Source organism: Mercenaria mercenaria, chromosome 8, assembly GCF_021730395.1.
Source record: "Mercenaria mercenaria strain notata chromosome 8, MADL_Memer_1, whole genome shotgun sequence".
Taxonomy (NCBI): Eukaryota; Metazoa; Mollusca; class Bivalvia; order Venerida; family Veneridae; genus Mercenaria; species Mercenaria mercenaria.
This window is the reverse complement of record NC_069368.1, coordinates 52265352-52287894: the sequence shown is the minus strand read 5'-3', so window position 1 is coordinate 52287894 and position 22543 is coordinate 52265352. Positions and strand designations below refer to the sequence as shown.

General features: G+C 35.6%; 1 protein-coding gene and 1 long non-coding RNA gene across 3 annotated transcripts; both read right to left on the bottom strand.

Annotated features, from left to right (window-relative positions):
- Positions 1–13318: 13318 nt before the first annotated feature.
- Positions 13319–16206, bottom strand: LOC128559043 (uncharacterized). The gene is made up of 3 exons (XR_008372055.1): positions 16064–16206; positions 15341–15472; positions 13319–13453 (listed from the first exon to the last, which is right to left on the bottom strand). It is a non-coding gene; the product is annotated as an uncharacterized LOC128559043 (long non-coding RNA).
- A 281-nt stretch (positions 16207–16487) lies between these two features.
- LOC123565736 (uncharacterized) lies at positions 16488–20390 on the bottom strand. 2 transcript variants are annotated; one of them, XR_008372054.1, is made up of 4 exons: positions 18805–20390; positions 18416–18507; positions 16956–17114; positions 16488–16643 (listed from the first exon to the last, which is right to left on the bottom strand). XR_008372054.1 is itself a non-coding variant. In XM_053549984.1 (3 exons), the coding sequence occupies exons 1-3, from the start codon at positions 18991–18993 to the stop codon at positions 18202–18204; spliced, it is 399 nt and encodes a 132-aa protein (XP_053405959.1). In that variant the 5' UTR covers positions 18994–20390; the 3' UTR covers positions 17795–18201. The 2 variants fall into 2 exon arrangements, 1 of the variants encoding a protein (XP_053405959.1); XM_053549984.1 differs by lacking the exons at positions 16488–16643; positions 16956–17114 and adding an exon at positions 17795–18319.
- Between the last annotated feature and the right edge of the window lie 2153 nt (positions 20391–22543).

Below are 22543 nucleotides of genomic sequence, written 5' to 3'. Positions count from 1 at the left end.
ACGGGGGGGGGAAGTAACTTTTAACGCAAAAACCGGGGTCGGTTGATGACCTCCCCTTAATTTTGAAAAGGCTAAAGCGGTAGGGGAAGTAACACTTAATGGAAAAAAACCAAGGTCATTTAAGTACCCCCCCTTAAAATTTTAAAAAGGGCGTCAAAGGGGTGGGAAGTAACTCGAAATGGAAAAACCCAAGGTCGGTCAGAGTGACCCCCCTTAATTTTTGCAAACGGCGTAAAGGGGGGGTAGTGGAAGCAATTCTAAGGGGAAAAAAACCAAAGATCATTTAAGTGACACCCCTTATTTTGCAAATCATCAAGGCGGGTGGGGGAAAAACCTTTAATAAAAAAAAAAGGCCCGGTTTAGAGTGACCCCCCCCAATTTTGAAAATGGCGCAAGCGGTGGGGAAAAGAAACACTTAATGAAATAAAACCGGTCAATTAGAGTGCCCTCCCCTTAATTTTGCAAATGGCGTAAATCGGGTAGGGGAATAACCTTATGGAAAAAAAACAAGGTCACTAGAGTGACCCCCCCTTAAAATTTTGCAAAGGGCGTCAAGGGGGGTGGGGGGAAGTTACTTGAAGGAAAAAGCAAAGGTGGGTTTTAAGTGACCTTCCCTTAATTTTGCAAAGGCGTCAAGCGGTGGGGGAATAACACTAATAAAAAAAACAAAGGGTCAGTTAAGTGACCCCCCTTAATTTTGCAAAGGCGCAAGGCGGGTGGGGGAATAACACTTAAGGGAAAAAAAAAACGGTCAGCAGAGGACCCCCCTTAAATTTTTGCAAGGGCGTCAAGGGGGGTAGGGAAGTTACTTGAAATGGAAAAAAAAAGGTGGGTTAGATGCCCTTTCCCCTTTTAATTTTGCAATGGCGTCAAGGCGGGTGGGGGAATAACATTTAAGGGAAAAAAACTAAGGTCAGTTAAGTGACCCCCCTTAAATTTTTCAAAGGGGCGTCAAGGCGGGGGGGGAAGTAACCTTAAGGAAAAAAACAAGGTCATTTAGAGGACCCCCCCTTAATTTTGAAAAATGGCGTCAAAAAAGGGTAGGGGAAGTAACTCGTAAGGAAAAAAACAAGTGGGTTATATGACCCCCCCTTAAATTTTGCAAATGCGTCAAGACGGGTATGGGAAGTAACTCGAAGGAAAAAACCCAAAGGGTGGGTTTTAAGGACCTCCCTTAATTTTTAAAAAGGCGCAAGGGGGGTGGGGGAAGAAATTTCTAAGGAAAAAAACCGGGTCATTAAGTGACACCCTTTTCATTTTGCAAATGGCATCAAGGGGGTGGGGGAAAAACCTTAATAAAAAAAGCAAAGGGGTGGGTTTTAGAGTACCCCCCTTAATTTTGCAAATGGCGTCAAGGGGGTGGGGGAAGAAACCCTTTAAGGAATAAACCGGTCAATTAGGTGCCCTCCCCTTTAAAAATTTTGAAAAGGGCAAAAAGGGCGGGTAGTGAAGTAACTCATGAAATAAAACCGGGTCTAAGTCCTTCCCTAATTTTGCAAGTGGCGTCAAGGGGGGTGGGGGGAAGTAACACTTCATCAAAAAACCAAGGTGGTTGATGACCTCCTGCAAATGGTCAAGACAGTAGGGCAAGTAACTCTTAATGGCAAAAAACCCGGTCCGTTAAGTGAGCCCCCTAATTTTGCAAATGGCGTCAAGGCGGGGGGGGAAATAACTCTAATAAATAAAAAAGGGTGGGTTAGAGTGACCTCCTTAATTTTTGCAAATGGCGAAAAGGGCGGGGGGGGAAATAACACTTAAGGGAAAAAACCCAAAGTCAGTTAAGTGACCCCCCCTTTAATTTTGCAAAGGGCGTCAAGACGGGTGGGGGAAGAACTCCTAAGGAAAATAAAACGGGGGTCTTTAGGGACCCCCTTAATTTTAAAATTTTGGCGTCAAGGCGGGAAGTGAAGTATTCTTTAAGGGAAAAAAACGGGTCATGTGTGCCCCCTAATTTTGCAAATGACGTCAAGGGGGGAGGGAAGTATTCTTTAATGGGAAAAACCATGTCGGTAAGTGACCTTCCCCTAATTTAACAAATGGTTTCAAGGCGGGAAGGGGGAAGTCATCTTAAATGGAAAAAAAACAAGGTCGGTACTTGACCTCCCCTTAATTTAGCAAATGGCGTCAAGGGGGAGGGAAGTAACTTAATGGAAAAAGAACTGGTCTTTTAGTGCCCTCCCCTAATTTAAAAATGGCGTCAAGGCGGGTAGGTGAATTTTATCTTTAATTGAAAAACCGGGTCGGTTAGTGACCTCCCCAAAAATTTTTGAAAACGGCGACAGAGTGGTAGGGAAGTCTTTTCTAAAAAAAAACATTTTTTCAAACAAGAGGATAGGAAAGTAACTTTGCATGGAAAAAGGGGTTTTAGGGCAACCTCTATTAGGAAGGGCGTCTTTTGGGGAAAGGGGAAGAAATTTTGGAAATAAAAGTGTAAGTCAGTTAACCTCCCCTTTATGGGAATAATGTAACAGTAACTCCCCTAGATTTGCAAATGCAGACAAAAAATTTCCCCACAAATTACTGGGGGGAAAACAAAGAAGCGTGGATAAAAAAGGTGGGTTTAATAAATAAAAATATAACCTCCCCTAAATTTTATAAAAATCTTAATTAAAAAGTAGTTATTTAACCTTTCGTTTTAATGCAAAGGCGCAAAGGGTAGGTAGACATAAAATGGAGTATTTGCAAGGGCCCAAATTGGAAGGGAAAGAAACTGAGACAGGGGCGATCGGGGTAACCTGACATACAAGGTAACAATTGTAAACCGCATTTTACAAATGGCGCCAAAGAAAAAGGGGAACAAATTTAGACAAAGCCAGCTGTAAGGATACTCCTTTTTTTGTTCATGATTTTTCAAATGACAAGGGAAATTGACCCAATTTAACACACCGCAATGGTATGAAGGAAATAAACCCATTTAAAAGGGAAAGGGAAAATCAATAACAAACAACTTATGTCCATTTTTTTTAAACAAAATAAACAACACAAATTAGGATTTTATTCTTTTGAACGCAATAAATACCCGTATCACAAAGACTTGTAAAGAAAAATCAAATGAAAATATTTAACTGAAGAAGTTTTAAAATTTAATACATGTACAAAAAATCATTGCTTTGAACATGCTTTTGTTTAAAAAACGTAAAACTCCGTCAATAATAGTTTTTACGTCATTTAAAAACACCACAAGCAAAACAGAAATGTCAAAGGGGTGACAAACCCCCCACAATACGGTCTTGCACAAAAAAGGCAAACATAAAAAAAATGGGCCAAAAAAGGTGCAACTTTAATCGAACTTGACGATTTTATATGTTACAAACCCGTGTACCAAAAACATTTATACATGTCAAAACTTGTCACTGAAATGTTTGATTTTACTCTAAGGGTGAGAAAATTGCACAATAGCCAGTCTTGTTTTAAAAAAAATAAGTTATAAGAGAGGTACGGGAAAGTGCATGAAAACACTTTTAATATTTCAACCAAAAAGGGGGGAAATTCAGGAAATATTGGGGCAAGAGTTATGCACCTTTTGCATAGAAATTTTTGGGGATATGTGGAACAACTACTTCAAATTTGAATCAAATCATTTCCCAAAACTGAGATTAGTGAAATGCATCAAAATTGTATTTTTTGATGTTCACCCGGTATCAAAAACATTTTAAAACTGTCCAAGAACCAATGAGTGTTTAATGACTCCAATGGTGGGGAAATTGTTTCACAAACTTGAGTCTGTGTTTAAAAAACATCAAAATTAAAAAAGAGGGCAGATAACTTTACAAAACAAAAATAAGTAAAAAATTTTTCCAAAAAGGGGCAAATTCAGGAAATAAACCCGTGTCATATAATGTCGGTGATGAGGGAACGACACTTTTTAAATTTGAATCAAATCCATTAAGAATAAACCCTTTCCCCACAGAAAAAAAATATATAGAATAGTAAAAAAGCACAATCAGAATTTAAACCTTTAAAAAACCAAAAAAAGGGACTAATTTATAAAAATTTGTGTCAGACATGCGCCTTGTGTCACATGATTGGTTGATAAGGGGAAAAACTATTTTAAAATTTAAATCAAATCCATTAGTAATAACTAAAATATTGTGGAAAAGCACAAAATTTAAACCCTTAAAAACAATAAAAGGGGGCAAAATTTATGAAAAATTGGGGGCAGAGAAGCACCTTTGGGCACATGATGTGGTTGATAAAGTGGAACTCATTTTAAAATTTGAATCAAAACCATTTAGTAAAACCGAGAGTGAAAGTGTATAAAAACTTTTAAACCCTTTAAATTTTTAGGGAAAAATGGGGGGGGGGGGGGGGTCATAAGTTATGAAAATATTGGTCAAGAGTTATGGGCTTTGGTCAATGTTAAAAAACTTTAAAATTTTTTAAAATTAAACCTTAATAATAAAAAACCCTTCCGGGACAGATTTTATGGAACAAAAACCAAACATCTGACCTTTGACCTTGAATTGTGACCTTTGGGCCTTTTACCATCGCAAGGGATGTTTCAACAGTCATTTGGGAATGAGGAATATAAGTTAAAAATTTTTTTTCACGGGGAAAATCTTTGGGAACAAAAAAAAAAAATTTTCTAAAACAGTTAAAAGAATTTTGGGGCCTAGTTTTTTTAACCATTTTTAAGCATAACTCCAAAAAATATTTATGTTTTTTTCCACTAGCTGTAAAAATAAAAAAATGGGCATGTGGGCTTCCGATAAAATCAAATTTCTTTCACCAAAAAAACTGAAAAAGGGGTCCCATGAAAGTAAATTGGGATTTTCGGAAAATTATTTATGTTATTATTATTTTTATTATTTTAATTTTAATTACATATTTTAATCATTATACCCGATTTATATATATAGCATTGCACGTTTTTTTTTATTCTAATTTTTTAAATTTAATTGAAAAACTTATCTATTAACACACATCATCATCATCATTATTTTTTTTATTAAATTTTTTTATTATTTTACCAATTTTATATTATTCACGTTCATTGTAAATTGTTAATTTTTAAAAAATTTAAAAACTCATATGTTTATTTTTACCGCTTTATATCTTGCAGAGTTAAAAAAAATTATCTCATGTTATCTTACTCAACCGGCTGAGACCTGCGCCATGCTAACGCAGGGTATATTTCATGACGTCACAACCGTTGGGAAAAATTAAATATGTCACGCGAAAACATTTTCTTTAGATTTTTAAATTTTTTGGCGGTATTATTTTAGGGGTTTTTTTTTGTAAGCAGTATTAACATCTTTTTTTCTATTTAAAGCAAAAAACTAGTCCTTACATACAATTCATATCCTTTTGCGTTCAAGTGTTTGTTCCGTACAGTGAAAAACAATTTGGATTTTTTCTCCGTTTAAACAAGAGTTTATCGTGTTATAACTAACGTTATATTCCAGTAATTATTTAAAGCAAGGGCTAAAAACCCCAAAAGTTTTTCCCAAAAATTCTACTGAATATTTTATCACTAATCTTTCTACCCCTCGTTTTTAAAGATTTACCAGTTTTAACACATTGTTGGTCTCTGATAAAACAGACAGAGTTTTCTTTAAAAATCTTTTAAAACCCACGAGTTAATGTTTTGCATAAAGTTAGGTGTCGTATGAGTATACCAAAAAGTGTAAAATTTAGTGAACAAGAAATGGGCTAAAAATTACTTAAACCAACCAACAAAGGCAGTAGAAGTGGTTTTGAATAAATAAAAGAGCTATGATTTATCGCTACATTTTTTTATTTTTTTTTTTAATTCTTGCCAAAATTTTTAGATATTGTTGAAAAAAAACGCAGGTTTACCCTGATAAACCCACTGTTTTTAGAAGTAAAAAATCCAAATACATTTTCACTGGCACGCAACATCAATTTAAACCCAAAAAAATACGTATGAATTATAAAGTTGCGCGTTGGGGGAGTTTTATACTTAAAAATGTTAAAAAATTTTGTAACAAATATTTTTATTGCATAATTAAAATTTCTTTGATTTAAGTACCATAAATTTTTTAAATTCATAATTAAATTTCTTTGATTATAGACACAAATTTAATTGCATACACTAAAATTTTTTTGATTTAAAGTACACATATATTTAATTGCTAATATAAAATGTCTTTGATTTAAAAAACACATACATTAAAATGCATAAAAAAATTTTTTTGATTAAATACACATAAATTTTTAAATTTCATAGAAAAAATTTCTTTATTTATAGTAAATCGATTTTTTTTCACGCTGAACACAGAGTTTAATTTTCGCGAGATGTATTTTGAATGATTTGATCGATCTTACCGAAACAAACAAAATCCCCTCCTAAAATCAATTATAAAATGGCATCTAAAGACAGCTAAAAACCCCCGCCACGAATGGATATGAAAGGGTAACTTAAACTTCTGACCTTAGCTGTGACATTAACCTTGAACGACATGACTGACTTTTGAAATTTTTGCACATCATCTTATGAGTTGATCATTTGACCAAAATTTCCTAAAAACCTTCAAGGGGTTTAAATACAGACTCAACCTTTGACCTTGAGTTGTGACCTACCTTGATTGACAAGCTAAATCATGATTCTTGATTGGTAATCATTTGGCCCCCGTTTTAAAGAAAACCTTCAAGGGGGTTTAAAGATCAGAGGGACACAAAAAAGGAAGGCCAAGCCTTGTCCCCAAATTGTGGCCTTGACCTTGAGCCAACATGGCTGACTCATATTCTACACATCGTCTTTTATAAATGATAATTTTAAACCCCAAATTTTCATAAAACTTTCAAGGGTTTAGGAGATAAAAGCGGATACAAAAAGAAAGGGTCAAACCTTTAAACCCCAAGTTGGACCTTGACCTTGACCCCATCTGACTCATAATCGGCACATCCTCTTTATAGGGGATCATTTACCCAGTTTTTTAAAAAAATTTCCCTTTAAGAGGTTTAGGAAATAGAAAGGACACGAAATGGGGAAGGGTAAAAACCCCCTTTTACCTTGGTTTTGACCTTGACCTTGAGCCGACTGGGAAAATCAAAAGTTCTGCACATCGTCTTTATTTTATCATTTTACCCAAGTTTCAAAAACCCTTTAAGTGGTTTAGGAGATAACCGACACGAAAGTTTACGGGCAGGGAGAGGACGGCAGACGGACCATTCCTATACACCCCCACCCCCACCCCAATAAAGCAAATGTTCAATTTATGCCACTTCACCTGATCAACTGAGGGCATCACTGAAGCGATTAAACCCCAGACCTCATTTTATAAAGGGGGGAAGGGAAAAAATTGTCATCATGCTTTTTATTTTTAGGTTGCCTTGACCTGGACCTATGAAACAGTTTAATTTTTTTGCCGACTATAAAAAATTTTTAAAAAATTGTTATAAAAAGAAGTATGTGTGGGGGATCGAAAAGGGTATTTTATCCTTTTATGGGAGGGGTTTGGGGCGAGGGTAAAGGTTTTTTTGGGGGAAGGGGGGGAGGTGGTAGGGGAAACAGCGGGGTAGGGAGTTGATGGGAAAAAAAATATAAAAATTTTTGTATGGAACGCATTTTTGGTGGGTGCCGGGAGGAACGTATAGAAGTGGGGTATAGCAAAAAAAGGGGTAGGACATGAGGGGTACCAGTTTTTAAAAAATTAAAATATAATCAAATTGAGAAATGTGCCGAAGACTTTAACCAAAACGTTACAAAATCGGACCCCAAAACCCCTTTACCTTTGAGAAAACCCGACCCTAAACAAAAAGAATTCTGCTAGTTCTAAGATCAATCCTTATGTTAGGTTATATTTTAAATTTAACTTATCAGAAACTTTAACCAGCACATCCAATATTTAAGCCATGACTTCGAATTTTAAAGGATAATTGTTTCTAAACTAATACATGTAGAGTCTTCTCTTTCCAAGACCAACACTTATTAAATTTGATGTTAAAAAAAGGCGGTAGTAAAAGAAAAAATGTGACCGAGAAACGGTCTCTCAATGCAACGGTACAGGGCACGGGGGCCAAGGGGAAAATACAGTAACCTCCTTTTTCTTCAAACAGTCAAGCTAAAATTTTTAAAGCCGTTTAGACAAATAGAGCGGACTAACAAGGGATTTTTCCTTGACCCCACAGAACCTTGACCTTGGGCCTTGTGACCTGGGTTTAGCCCTCTGTACATCGCTTGATGTGGTTTATAAATTTTTTTTATTTTATGAAAAACACCCACGGCCATGGGGGGACAAAGAACGGGCGGGCGGATTTGGAACTACAACTGCCCCAAATAACCCAACAACTTTTAAGTTGGGGGTAATTATTGATACTGTACTTTTGCCCCAATTTTTTTAAAAAAGCTTTTTTCATGAAGGCTGTAGTGGTTCATCCAAAATTTTTGCCAGGGCGTCGTGGGTTTACATACTTTGGGTTTTTTCTTTTGCAATTTTCTCAATAGAGTGTTTTTAAACTCTGAAAATGTGACAAAAAAAAAGATAAAAATACTTTTAAGATTAACTTTAAAAAGGAAAATCAACTTAAACCAAAACTTCCTTTTTTTCTTCTCAAATAATCATAGAACTACACTAACACCCCCTTCCTTTCGGGGAAAAGAAAAAAAACTGCCCAAAGCGTCACGGGGACAGCACGCTCGACTATTTTGATGCGAATTGAAACGGGGGACATCGAGGAAGCGGGCTGTCACGGGGTTTAAAAGACTCCAAATGGTGAGTAGAATGCACAATAGCTTGAGTCTTGCAAAATACAAATTAAAGAAAAATAAAAAAAAAGTTTACAAACAAAATAAGTATAATTCAAAAATACTGGGGCAAGAGTTATCACCTGTGCCAATATGGGTGATGTGTTTACATCTACTTAAGTCGAATCAAATCCATTAGTAATAACGGAGAAGGGGGAAAGTGTACCAAAACATTAACCGAAATTCTAAGTGAAAAGGGGAATAATTTAAGAAAACTGGGGTTAGAGTTATGCACCTTTTGGGCAATATGTGGGTGATAAGGTGAACAGCATTTTTAATTTAATCAAATCGTTTAGTAATAACGAGAAGAGCAATATCACCAAAACTTTAACCTAAATCTGTAACAAGACTTTCCGTAAAAAGCGGCTCGAAATTTTTGTGCTTACCTGAATAAGCTTTGCCATAAAAAAGACTTGTTAAATAACTATTTTTTAGTTTCAAGTCCCAAAAAATTTAAAATAAAGAGATATTGACTTTATCAAAAACTTCAACCAAAAAATTTAAGTTTTAAAAAAAGGGATAATCTGTCAAAATTCAAATAAGATTTTTGGGAATTGTCTCCGGGGTAATTTTAAAAAAAATAAATATTTTTAAGTTTTAATCAAAGCTTTGAAGTAAAAAGATATTTTACTTTATCAAAAAAAAAAAAAACCAAAGGGGAGCCGACGCCGGGGCGGTGCAAAAGCCACTTTTTTCCTTTAAAAAAAACGAGCAAAAAAAGGGGGGATAATTCATAAAAACTGGGCAAGAGTTAAGGGTCTTGTGTCATAGAGTGGGTGATGATGCGAACAACTACTTAAAGTTTAAATTAAATCCATTTAGTAATAACAAAAATATAGTAGAAAAACATAAAAATTAAACCTTTAAAATTTCTAAGTAAAGGGGGAAAATTCATAAAAAAGATGCCAGGTTATGCAGTTTGTGTCAACGAGGGGGAGATAAGGTAAAACAACTACTTTAAGTTTGAATCAAATCCTTTTAGTAATAACTGAGTGAGCAAAAAAATTTTTTACTAAAATTAAGTAAAAGGGGGGGATAATTCAGTAAATATTGGACCAGAGTTATGGCCCTTGTGTCATATGATTTGGGATGATGTGGGACAACTGCTTTCAGTCTGAATAAATAAATGAATAAGATTAAGATAAGGGGAAAGTGCTCAAAACTTTAATTTCTAAATAAAAGGGGGGGGGGGGGGGTTTAAATTCTTTAAATATTGGTGTGAGAGTTATGGCCCTTGTGCCAATGATGTGGGTGATGATTGGGAAAACTATGTTAAGTTTGAAAAAAATCGATCATGTATTACAGTAAAAAAGGTAAAAGGATAATGTAAAAAAACTTTAAAAAAGGGGGGGACGCGGAAGGACCCCGACGGGGGTTAGTGGCCTCTTCATATACTTCGTATAGTCGAGCTAAAAGTGGGGATAGAATTTTGACAAAAGTCGCATATTAAAAACAAAAAAATTTGACAAAAAGAAAGCAAAACAATAGATCGAAAATGTGTTTAAATGCATGTGCTACTTTTTTAAAAGCTCTGACGTACTTTTAAATATTTTCAATAGTAAAGTTGCGAAATATTTTAAAAAGACCTCAAAAAAAATAAAACACAGATTTGGAAACAAGAATTCCCAAACCCCAAAATTTTAAACCCCTCCACCTTGGGAAAGGGGATAAAAAACAAGAGCTGTTGGGACAGCGAGTTATCTCTTAACAGCCTTTCACAAAAGAAAAGGGGTAATGTTGTCCTAACCACTCTTTTGGTTACACGCTTGTTGAACATTTTTGGAAGAAAATAACACAAGGAAATGTCTGTGAAATTTTTAAAAAATAGTATATTTGTAAAATTTTTTCGTAAAGGGTCAGCAGTTTCTGACAATGATTTGAATTTGGGTCTGCTTTTTCTGAAAAAGATTTTTGATGAATAAAAATTTAAATTAATTGAACCTCTTGGAGAAAGTCACACAAGGCCCATTTGTGTAAATTTTTTAAAAATGCCCTTTTTCTATGCTACATACTTGGGGAAAAGTACCATCCCCCTGGCGCCATGTTTTTAAGGAAATCGAAAATTTTGAAAATTTTGGGTTTAGAGGATACAAAAGGCCCCATTTGTGTGAATTTCTTTCAAAATCAACCAGCGGTTTGGGGGGATTTCGTTTGAGTTTATTCTATGTTATCTCTTTACTACGTTAACTTAGGGAACCCTTTGAACAATTTGGGAAAAAAGAACTAAGCAAGAAACATCCGGGCAAGTTACATCAAAAAACCAATTTAGTGGGTTTTTGGGGAAAATATGCATTATTTTATGAGCGGGCACCTGGGGTAGAACCCCTGACCTTCCAAGCAGTGGAGGCTACCTCACATAAAGTTTCAAGCCCCCAGTAAGCTCGAACCAACATTTTTATAAGCGGCAAAAATGGACAAAATATAATGCAAGAAAAAAATAAAAAAAAAAAAAATCACATACCCACAAAAGACATACAGTTTTTGTTTAAATTTATATAGAAGGTACAGTGTAATACATATATTATGAAAACAAAAAAAAAATATATATATAAATAATCCCCCTAAAAACAGATGTAATTATGCGCACGTACCTTCGGTTGAGAGAAAAATCAAGTTGTATTTAAGTTGGGTGGAATAGGATATTTGAATACCCATTTTCAAAAGTAGTAAACTGTATGTTAAAACAAGTGGCCGACTAAAAACATTTATGGACATTTAAAAAGCGGGGCAGAAAAAAAAGCACTAACCTTCATGTTTAATTTTGGAAATGTACCCAAATTTTTTTTTGAAATGAATGGAAAGGAAAGAAGAGTTGAATGCTCAAAACTTGTACTGTATATTGTTAAACTCCAACACGTCTCATTATGGTGAAAATTTATGCCCAAATAATTTTAAATCCCTTCATGAATGGCGAGGTATGGACGGACACGAAACTCCCTTTAACTTTTCTTGTAAATGGGACCTTGACCTTGGGGTAGGGGTTAGGTCTTGCGCAGGGCACGTGTCTCTTATGGTAAACATTTTTTGCCAATTTCTTTTAAAATCCCTTCAGGGGTGGGAAGAGTTCAGCCCGGACAAGAATTTACCGGACGCACCCACGCATGGACGGACGGACGGACAGTGCGATTTTAATATGCCCACCTTCGGGGCATAAAAAGGAGCATAAGTATGGACAACATAAAAGTCCTATAATGCACGCGGGGTGCTTTAATGTTGATGAATACTGGGTTTCATCTGAATTGGTACACAAGATACAGACGTAGTTGTCATTGTGAAGTCCAAAAAGTTTCATTTGTATTCGAAGGGAACTGCAGGAGGAGGTAAAATCTCAAGAAAGTGTGACATACGGACAGTTCAAATCATATCTGCCTCCCGGGTCTTCGACAGATGGGGCACAAGAATAATTAACTTAAACGATGAGAGCATGTATGTCGGATAAGTGCCAGGACCTTATGATGTGATGTTTTAGGTTTGAGTCACAAATGAGATAACGTGAACAAGAGCTGACCGTAAGACAGCGCGCTCCACTATTCGGCGATTTGATAGTAAAATGAATATATGTCTCAATAAGAGACCTCTACTTTAAAAGGAAGATACACCAAGGGGCATAATTCTGTCAAGAACACAAACTAGAGTTACTGGGATTGTTACCACACATGCAGATGATGATGTAAAAATACATTTTGAGTTTCAAGTCATTATCTTATATAGTATCAAAGTTATGCCCAGAAAACGAAGATTGTCAAAAAAAAAGTATGAAAGGGGCATGATTTGGTCAAAAATACAAATCACAGTTATGGGGATTGTTACCACTCATGCAGATGATGATGATAAAGACAAATTTCAAGTTTCAAGTCTTTATCTTATATTGTACTAAAGTAACATCAAGAAAGCGAAGATTGCCAAACAAAATAAGTATGAAAGGGGCATAATTCTGTAAAAAATACAATTAGAGTTATGGGCATTGTAACACACATTATAAAGAAATATTTTTAATTTCAAGTAATTATTTTTTAAAGAACCAAACGGATATGTCTAGAAACAAAGCTTTCAAAAAAATTAACATGGAAATAATTCCAAGTATAACAACTTTGTGACCTTGACTTTGCGTACAATGGGCCCAGCCCCTGCACTTATTTTGTTTGTATGTTGGACAATGTTTATGTGAACTTACAGTAAGATATAAGCAATAGTAACACAGATATGACATGAAAAACAAAGGTTGCCGAAAAATTTTAACCTTAAAAATAACCTGAATATAACACCTTGATGACATTGATCTTGGGTATTATGGGCCCAGTCCCTGCACATACTTTGTTTGTATGCTGGACAATGTTTATATAAGCAATAGTAACAAAGATATGACAGAAAAACAAACGTTGCCGAAAAACTTTAACCAAGAAAGCTCAAGCCGACGCCGACGCCAGGGCGAGTAGAATAGCCCTCTATTCTCCGAATAGTGAAGCTAAAAATGAAAAAACTTTTGCCAAGAAACTAGCAGAATGGCCACGGATGCCGAGTAGGATAGCTCTCTACATAATTTGTAAAATTGTGTTTAAAACAAGCTATTTCAGAATAAATGGTACAAAATTAATCATAAATTTCTTACAGATAGTATCTGGCATGCACCGGACTCTCCCCTCAACTGTCGAAAACAACAAACACAGGACGGCACGTTCTGGAATCGATTCTTTTTCTTTGTCTTTCAACAATGTAAAACACTGTCTTCCTGTCGTTTTAAACCTGAAAAAATATCATACTTATAACAGTAACAAGCGAAATTCATGCAATTCAATGAAAATATGCTACATATCGCTAAATAATTGGCAATTGCACATATCTGCGTAGGTTCAAGTCTCGTTCGAGGTCGTTGAATTCTTTCACTTCAAGGAAACTGTTTTGCTGAAAGTTGGTGGCCAATATTTAAACTTAATGACTTGAGCAATAAGCGGGTGGGGGGGGGGGGGGTTATAACATTGTTTATACAAAATAAAATGGCCTATATAGCAGGTCAGAAATTCTAACTGACTACATTTTCCAGTTTTTTTCAATGAACATGTAGTGACTCGCAGTAATTTAGAAATCAAGTTTAGTTTTCAATCTCACATGTCTTTGAGGATGCTAAAACGAAAACATTTTAAAATTTAATTTGAATACTATATTACTTTTATTTAAAATAAAATTTGAGGTTTTAAACAGGGGTTCTGTGATAAAGTCCGAGTAAAGTGATAACCCGACGGAAACGAGTACCATTTCGCAATGTTACTGTGAACTACTAGTATTCACGCCAAACTATGCCTTGTGCAAAAAGTGTGCTTTATCTCTTGACATGGAGTAAAGATGCATCATTACAAAATGCAGAATTTCTTAAGACCACCCGAATCAATGTCTTTAAAACTGTGTAAAAAATCAAACAATGAAACAGTATAAATGTATCAAGATAAAATTTCTGTCGTCAGTAAATGTCTAAAGAGAACAAAAATTGATGTCCAAATTGTATGACACATGACCCCTGAAAATATTCGATAGAATAATGCTAAGAATTTAAAAAGAGGCAAAACTCAAAAAAACATCGGACAACAAATTCCAGAAAAAAGCAAATGTCTTCTTCAAGCTAATGTTTACAAAGTTTCATTTGAGCTGTGGGACTCAAGTACATAATTTGTTCTGATGTAGTTGTAAAATTTCGACGTCCGAGAACGGGTCATAACTCATCAGAAAATCAGACATGGAAGTTTCGATAATACACATGTTCACTTCATGTTGCGTTTAAATTGGGTAGAAACTGTTTGAGAATTTGGGTACACAATGTTCTGATAATTATAGATGTAACATTTCAAAGTCCGTAAAAGGGCCATTACCCCAAAAGAATATTACATGAAAATTCCCACACTATGCGCACTTCAATGTAAACGGTGTATACTAAGTATATTTCAGTTACATATAAACTGTAAGAGCAGTTGAGTATACAAGAAATGTGACTTACGGACTGACGAACGGACAGATATTTTAAACGCTATCTTTGACACCGTGGTAATAAAATATATCTAATAATTTAAGTCGTATCATAGTTTACCTATAATGCAGGCAAAAAAGATTATTTTCTAAGTCCATCTGAAAGTTCTTAGAGGTGAACAATTTGCAAATAACAATGTGTATATTTCTTGGACATCCGTTGGTGACATAAATACAAATAAGGTCTGAATTTCAGAGTGACGTGCTCGCTAATTTTAAATACATTTAGTTGAAACAGAATTCATTTAACAGATTCATAGAAAGTAGTTTTTGAAATCATGTTTATTTTCATGATTTTGCTAGCTGGTTTCTAACTAGTACCCGCACCTCATCAAAAACTGCGGTCAAAGTTCTGTCAAATCGGGATTTGAATCAGCGACTCAAAACAAGGAGTCTAATGATCTACTATTATAGCCGGGTGAGCACACCATGTCACGAATTTATGTGGCAAATTTAATTATAAAGTACATACATGCCAGAAGAATTGTTTTCCGCTATGCCATGTTTATGGAACCTAATTTCATCATCTGCATACAAAGCAGATAAAATAACTTTCAAACTAATAGAAAAAAACGTTATGAAGTACAATTTCTCTTTAATAAATTCGTCGCCTACCTCGCGGATTCTGATATGTGCACGAGGTGTGGAAGAGCTCTCTACCATCACCAGGACATGCAAATACAGACGATATGACCATCAAGTGCTGAATTCCACTAAAACCACTCTATCTTGACCAATCGAACAATGCTGAAATTTTTTATTACATACTCAATTACATACTCGGTTAATAAACGTCAATATTTTTACATTTCACGCCGGATGGTAGCGTCATTTGTGATGTAATTTTTACGTATGTCATCGCATTTGAAATGTCTTTAACGACGATAAGATTAATTTTGCTCATGTTAAAAACTAATTCATATCGTTTATATAACTATTATTACTTTAGATGCGTATGTTATATAGAGATTATTAGATTTGCATCGATAATATGCACTCGTTCTTTCTCGATGCAAATCTAACCACCTGTAAGTCCTACATTTATAAGTTTTTTTTGCACTATTAGAAATGACAGTATATGCTAATAATTATTTATCAAGTCAGTTAATCTTGTGAAACAGTCGATCCGTGATTTGCAAAGTTATACACTCTTCAGTTTAAGGTTGTTTTTTTTTTTTTCATTTCCGGAACAAACGCATCATAAATGCATCGTCTTTAGGGTCTGCAAGTTATACAAGCCAGTATCAGTGTACATAATGACGACAATATAAAAGTTAAATTATTTTATGAAAGTTTTATACTGGAAAGTATGACGACAAACAAATTCAAATATTTTACCAAAATTTTATACTGCAAAGTTACTCCAGGCATCGGGTCCCTTCTTCCGCCACTGGCTTCATCTGGTAGAAGCAGCAAGTGTCGTCAGCTAGATATAATTGGCAACTAACTGTCATGTTATAAATTCTCTTATTACATATGGATATATAATCCTTAAGTTAAGTTACCGAAATTGTTATTTTGTAAAATTTAAATAACTACCAGCGATTACATAACTTGACAAATCTCTCAATATGTTCAGGAAAAAAGGAAAGTTATGTCACAGAACCAGATGTCAGCCTATATCAACAATAGCTTTTCGCTGTGCCTGTCACATTTAACATTGTTTCAGATAAGTCAGAAACCGTAGGTGTAATACGAACTGTGGCTCGAACTCGCGTCACGTAAATAGCAATTCTAAAGTGATTTAGTAGCCTACCTTGTTGAGAACAGTTGATTACTATGTTGACATAAGGGATGCAGAACACCTCTGATGAGCAAATTCGATTGGTTACCAGTGCCCCTCTGGTTATTGGCATCTTTTTAGTACCAGCAAGGCAATTCTACGACAACTGTAGTACCATCAACTAAATTTTTCTTCCTGTTAATACAATAAATTAAACAGCCACACTGTTTTTCAGAAACCAACACTTACACCAAAGTCACATATGAAAAGATAGTTATATCCCCGTTTTCTTTTTACTGACAGAAAACAAAAGTTTGTTATAAAATCTTTGATACGGTTTAAAGAAGAAAATGGGTTTCAAACTTACACACGCTTGCCTGTTCAGCCCGCAACACAGCAATGAGCCCGACGTACAATCACACCAATCATGAAAACCTACTTGGTGTAATTAAACTGATTTACCGACCTATATTCAAAGTGCAATATAAATTATAAGCAAGTCCTTACGTGTATGGTACAAGAAACTGCATCTTGTCGGATAGTTCGGGTTCCTCGTCTGATAGCCTGAGTTTCTCATCGAATAGGTTTGAGTTTCTTGTCCGATACTTCGAGTTTTACTTTTACCATAGCCAGAAGTTGAATGCATATTCCTACGCTCCAGAATTACTACGAGAAAAATAGTTCTTTGCTTTCTAAAGGTTTAAAGTTATGCACTGCTTAACTGAATACTGGTAGTCATTATCTAACAATTAACAGTAATGAGTTAAAAATACAAGAGCACCGCCTTGCGGGTGCCGGCGCTCATCTGATTTGTTTGTATAATAGAAATATTGTCCTACCCATGATTTTCTAAGTCTTGCAAAAAGCTGGATAGAGTTATGTTTCTTGATATACAGCGTCCGCTTATGATGGTGAAAAACTGTTGCAAGTTTTAAAGCAATAGCTTTGATAGTTTATGAGAAAAGCTGACTTAAACATAATACTCAACCATGAAAACTGATTTTCTAAGTCCAAAAGGGGCAATAATTCTTGCAAAAAGCAGGATGGAGTTATGTTTCTTGATGTACAGGGTCAGCTTATGACGGTGAACAAATTCTGCAAGTTTGAAAGCAATAGCTTTGATAGTATAAGAGAAAAAGTTGACCTAAACATAAAACTTAGCCAAGAAATCTGATATTTTCTCAGTACAAAAGGGGCCATAAATCTTGCAAAAAGCTAGATAGAGTTATGTTTCTTGATATATAGCGTCCGCTTATGATGGTGAAAAACTATTGCGAGTTTTAAAGCAATAGCTTTGATAGTTTATGAGAAAAGCTGACAAACATAATACTCAACCATGAAAACTGATTTTCTAAGTCCAAAAGGGGCAATAATTCTTGCAAAAAGCAGGATGGAGTTATGTTTCTTGCTTTACAGGGTCAGCTTATGATGATGAACATGTGTTGTAAGTTTCAAAGCAATAGCTTTGATAGTTTAGGAGAAAAGCTGACATAAACATAAAACTTAACCAGGCAACACCGACGCCGGTCAAGTGATGACAATAACTCATCTTTTTTTTTCAAAAAATCAGATGAGCTAAAAAAAAAAAAGAATTAAAACCATGTACAACCATACGATAACCAGAAAATATAAAATTTATAGAAAATTTATTAAAATGAAAATGAATGTGCGGGATGAAAACTACAAAAAAAAGCTATCAAACGAAATTATCTAATTGTACCTGTCAGAAAAATTACATACCTTAGAAAAGGGATCAAGTTGCAGCATCCATCCACTTAACCACTGTGAAATCTACAACATGACGTCCACGCACGTGCTTGTAGTCAATATCATGTACCATAGCTGCACCATCCACTAAACCACTGCATTGTCTACAACATAATATACTCACACGTGCTTGTAAACATCAGCCACCAGGTTAAAAAAAAGCATACAAAAAAGGATAACATAAGTAGCAATACACATACCTGTTCATCACAAAGAGAAACGCACATTTTGCTTGGTCTGCATCTCCATGTCCGTCTGCGTCTTTTTCTTCAAGTATACATACCCCAGCATTCTAGTAGAAAAAAAGATATGCAAAACTAAAAGAGTAAAACGCAGAAATAAAATAAAACGCGCGCGTTCAACCCAGATCTCGTCTGCACCGCATGTCTTTCGTCTGCATATTTCATGGCATGTCTTCGCAACTTTCGATCTCGCCTGCACCCTATATCTGTCGTCTGCAAATTTCATGACATGTCGTTGCAGCTATCTAAAACTAATGGAAAACGTAAAACAAATTAATCACAGCGCAATATTTGTGTACATCAATAAATCTAGTTATAATGTATTGCTAATGGCAGAAAAAAATCACCTTGTAACGGAACGAACGATGAAGAACCAAATGCGACATAAAATTCGCACCAAACGCCCTTTTAACAAAACAACACAAACATGATCGAATACAACCGAGAAGACCACATGAAAGACACCAAAAACACAACAAACACCAAAACACCACCACAAACACCACAACAAACACCCAAACCACCACAAACACCATCAAATAGCCAAACAAATCCCTGACAAAACAGCAAACACCGAACACCAAGAATTATGCAACAAGACACATGCAAGGTAGATTGAGTTTTCAATAACCGCACAAATTATCCAGATGTTTGTTTATATTCAAGTTTTGCCTGAATTCATTTACGGGTCCTAGCAAAGCTTAGACTATTTAAAGCTAAGCGTTTGTCACGTGATCGTTATCGGTCGCAGGATTTCTCTCACTGCTGTTTGTAGATTTGGACGTCGTCATCCTTTTATACCTTTGCCTACATGTAGAAGTTAGTTTCCATGGTAATCCTGTTGTGTTTATAGATACAGAGGCATGTGTAAAATGAAAAACAAATATATCAAAGTGACATCACAAAAAAGAAAAAGTAAACATACACACCTTATATGCTCTAAAATCTGCTGTATGACTTTGTACATCTGAACGTTGCCCATCCAATATACCATTGCCTAGATATGTTTCTATGGTAACCCTGTTAAAATTGAATGTATAAATACAGAAAGGCATGTGTAAAAACAAAAACAACTGCATCAAAGCGTTGCCATATAAAAGGAAAAGTAGACATATATGTACTAACCGTATATGCTCTAAAATCTGCTCATCTGAACGTCAGTCATTGTCTCGTGTGTTTGTGGCGGTACGTTCCCATGGTGACCCTGTTGCGTGTATACATACAGAGAGGCATGTGTAAAAAAAGAAAAAAATATATCAAAGTGTTGCCATATGTAAGAAAAAGTAAACATACACACCCTATATGCTCCAAAATCGTCGTAACGCGTAAATCTTTGTACATCTAAACTACGGTCATCCATATATACCATTGTCAAGATGTGGTGGTAAGTGTTCACGGTAACACTGTTAAATGTATAGATACAGGGAGGCATGTGTAAAAAGAGAAACAAGTATATCAAATTTGTTGCCACAAAAAATAACAAGAGGGCCATGATGGCCCTATATCGCTCACCTGGTTAAATGGTTGCTATGAAGATTTGCTTTTAAGCTTGACCCCGGGGTCATGATTTGAACAAACTTGGTAGAGATCCACTAGGCAATGCTACACACCAAATATCTAAGCTCTAAGCCTTCTAGTTTATTTCTAGACATTTTGGAAAGATTTTCCTATGTACAATCAAGTAACCCCTATGGAGGGGCCAATTTGATGCCGGGGGTCATGATTTGAACAAATTTTGTAGAGGTCCTCTAGGTAATGCTACATGTCAAATATCTAAGCTCTAGGCCTTCTGGTTTATTTTTAGAATTTTTTTGAAGATTTGTCGATGTACAACTAAGTTACCGCTGGGGCGGGGTCAATTTTACCCCGAGGGTCATGATTTGAACAAAGTTTGTAGAAGTCTACTAGGCAATGTTACATATCAAATATCTAAGATCTAGGCCTTCTGATTTATCTTTAGCAAATTTATGAAGATTTCCCTATTTACAATCAAGTAACCTCTGGGGCTGGGTCAATTTCACCCTGAGGGTCAAGATTTGAAAAAAAATTTGTAGAGGTCCACTAGTCAATGCTACAAGTCAAATATCTAAGCTCTAGGCCTTCTGGTTTATTTTTAGAAAATTTTGAAGAATTTTCTATGTACAATCAAGTAACGCCATGGGGCGGGGTCAATTTGACCCCGGGGGTCATGATTTGAACAAATTTTGTAGAAGTCTATTAGGCAATGCTACATGTCAAATATCTAAGATCTAGGCCTTCTGGTTTATTTTCAGAACATTTTTAAAGATTTTCTTATGTGAAATCAAGTGACCCCTGGGGCGGGGTCAATTTTGACCCCGGGGGTCATGATTTGAACAAATTTTGTAGAGATCTACTAGGCAATGCTACACTTTAAATATCTAAGCTCTAGGCATTCTGGTTTATTTTTAGAAAAATTTTGAAGATTTTCCTATATAAAATCAAGTGACCCCTGGGGCGGGGTCAATTTTGACCCCGGGGGTCATGATTTGAACAAATTTTGTAGAGGTCCACTATGCAATGCTACATATCAAATATCTAAGCTCTAGGCCTTCTGGTTTATTTTTTAATTTTTTTTAAAGATTTTTCTATAGAAATCTATGTAAAATCAAGTGCCCGCTGGGGCGGGGTCAATTTTACCCCGGGGGTCATGATTTGAACAAAGTTTGTAGAAGTCTACTAGGCAATGTTACATATCAAATATCTAAGATCTAGGCCTCCTGGTTTATTTTTAGCAAATTTATGAAGATTTCCCTATGTACAATCAAGTAACCTCTGGGGCTGGGTCAATTTGACCCTGGGGGTCAAGATTTGAACAAATTTTGTAGAAGTCTACTAGCCAATGCTACAGGTCAAATATCTAAGATCTAGGCCTTCCGGTTTATTTTTAGAACATTTTTGAAGATTTTCCTATGTAAAATCAAGTGACCCCTGGGGCGGGGTCAATTTTGACCCCGGGGTCATGACTTGAACAAACTTGGTAGAGGTCTACTAGGCAATGCTTCAGACCAAATATCTAAGCTCCAGGGCTTCTAGTTTTTGAGAAGAAGATTTTTAAAGTTTTTCCTTTCGGTTGCCATGGCAACCAGAGTTCTGCATGGAATTCAATTCTTTGAACAATTTTGTAGAGCTTCACCCAAGGAACATTCCTGTGAAGTTTGGATGAAATTGGCCTAGCGGTGTATGAGGAGATGTCGTTTAAAGTAAAAGTTTACGGACGACGGACGTTGGACGGTGAGTGATCACAATAGCCTCTGGCTCAGGTGAGCTAAAAAGTAAACATACCCACCCTATATGTTCCAAACTCTGAACGTTGGTCACCCATTATACCAATGCCAGACGTAGAGACACGTTTCCATGGAGCCCCTGTTGAAGTTGTGTGTACAGATACAAAAGGCATGTGTAAAACAAATGTATCAGTGTTGCCACAAAAAAGAAAAAGTAAACATACATGTACACTCCCTGTATTTTCCAAAATCTGCTGTATAACAGTGTACATCTGAACTGCTGCCATCTACTTATTTCATTGCCTAGACGTATGTTTCCATGGCTACCCATTTTAGTATTTAGGAAAACAACAGAAAGATATGTGTAAAACAGAAACCTATATTAATTCAAGGGGTACATTAGACATTCCAGACAAAGAAAATATGAAAACATACACACCATTTATGCTCCAGATCTGACATTACTGTATGTACTAGCCTAGTATGTACACACGGTCACCTAATGATGATAAACAAATGTGAAAAGATTCAAAGCTGTAGCTCGTATAGTTTTAAGAAAAGGTGGACCTAAACAAAAGTTTTAACCAAGAAACTCAAATTTTCGAAGTACAAAAAAGGCCATAAATGTGACAAAATGCATATCAGAGTTATGTTATGATTCTTGGCCTACATACAGTCACCTAATGATGATAAACAAGTGTGCAAAGATTCAAAGCTGTAGTTCGTACAGTTTTAAGAAAAGGGGGACCGAAACAAAACATTTAACCAAGAAATTCAAATTTTCTAAGTACAAAAAGGGCCATAATTTTGACAAAATGCATAGCACAGCTGTGGTTCTTGG

Coding starts and splice junctions, on each gene's coding strand:
- LOC123565736 (XM_053549984.1), bottom strand. CDS start 18,993: ATGGTGTTTGTGGTGGTTTGGGTGTTTGTTGTGGTGTTTGTGGTGGTG. Junction 18,508..18,804: donor ATCGTTCGTTCCGTTACAAG/GTGATTTTTTTC, acceptor TTTTTCTACTAG/AATGCTGGGGTATGTATACT. Junction 18,320..18,415: donor TTTCTCTTTGTGATGAACAG/GTATGTGTATTG, acceptor ATTATGTTGTAG/ACAATGCAGTGGTTTAGTGG.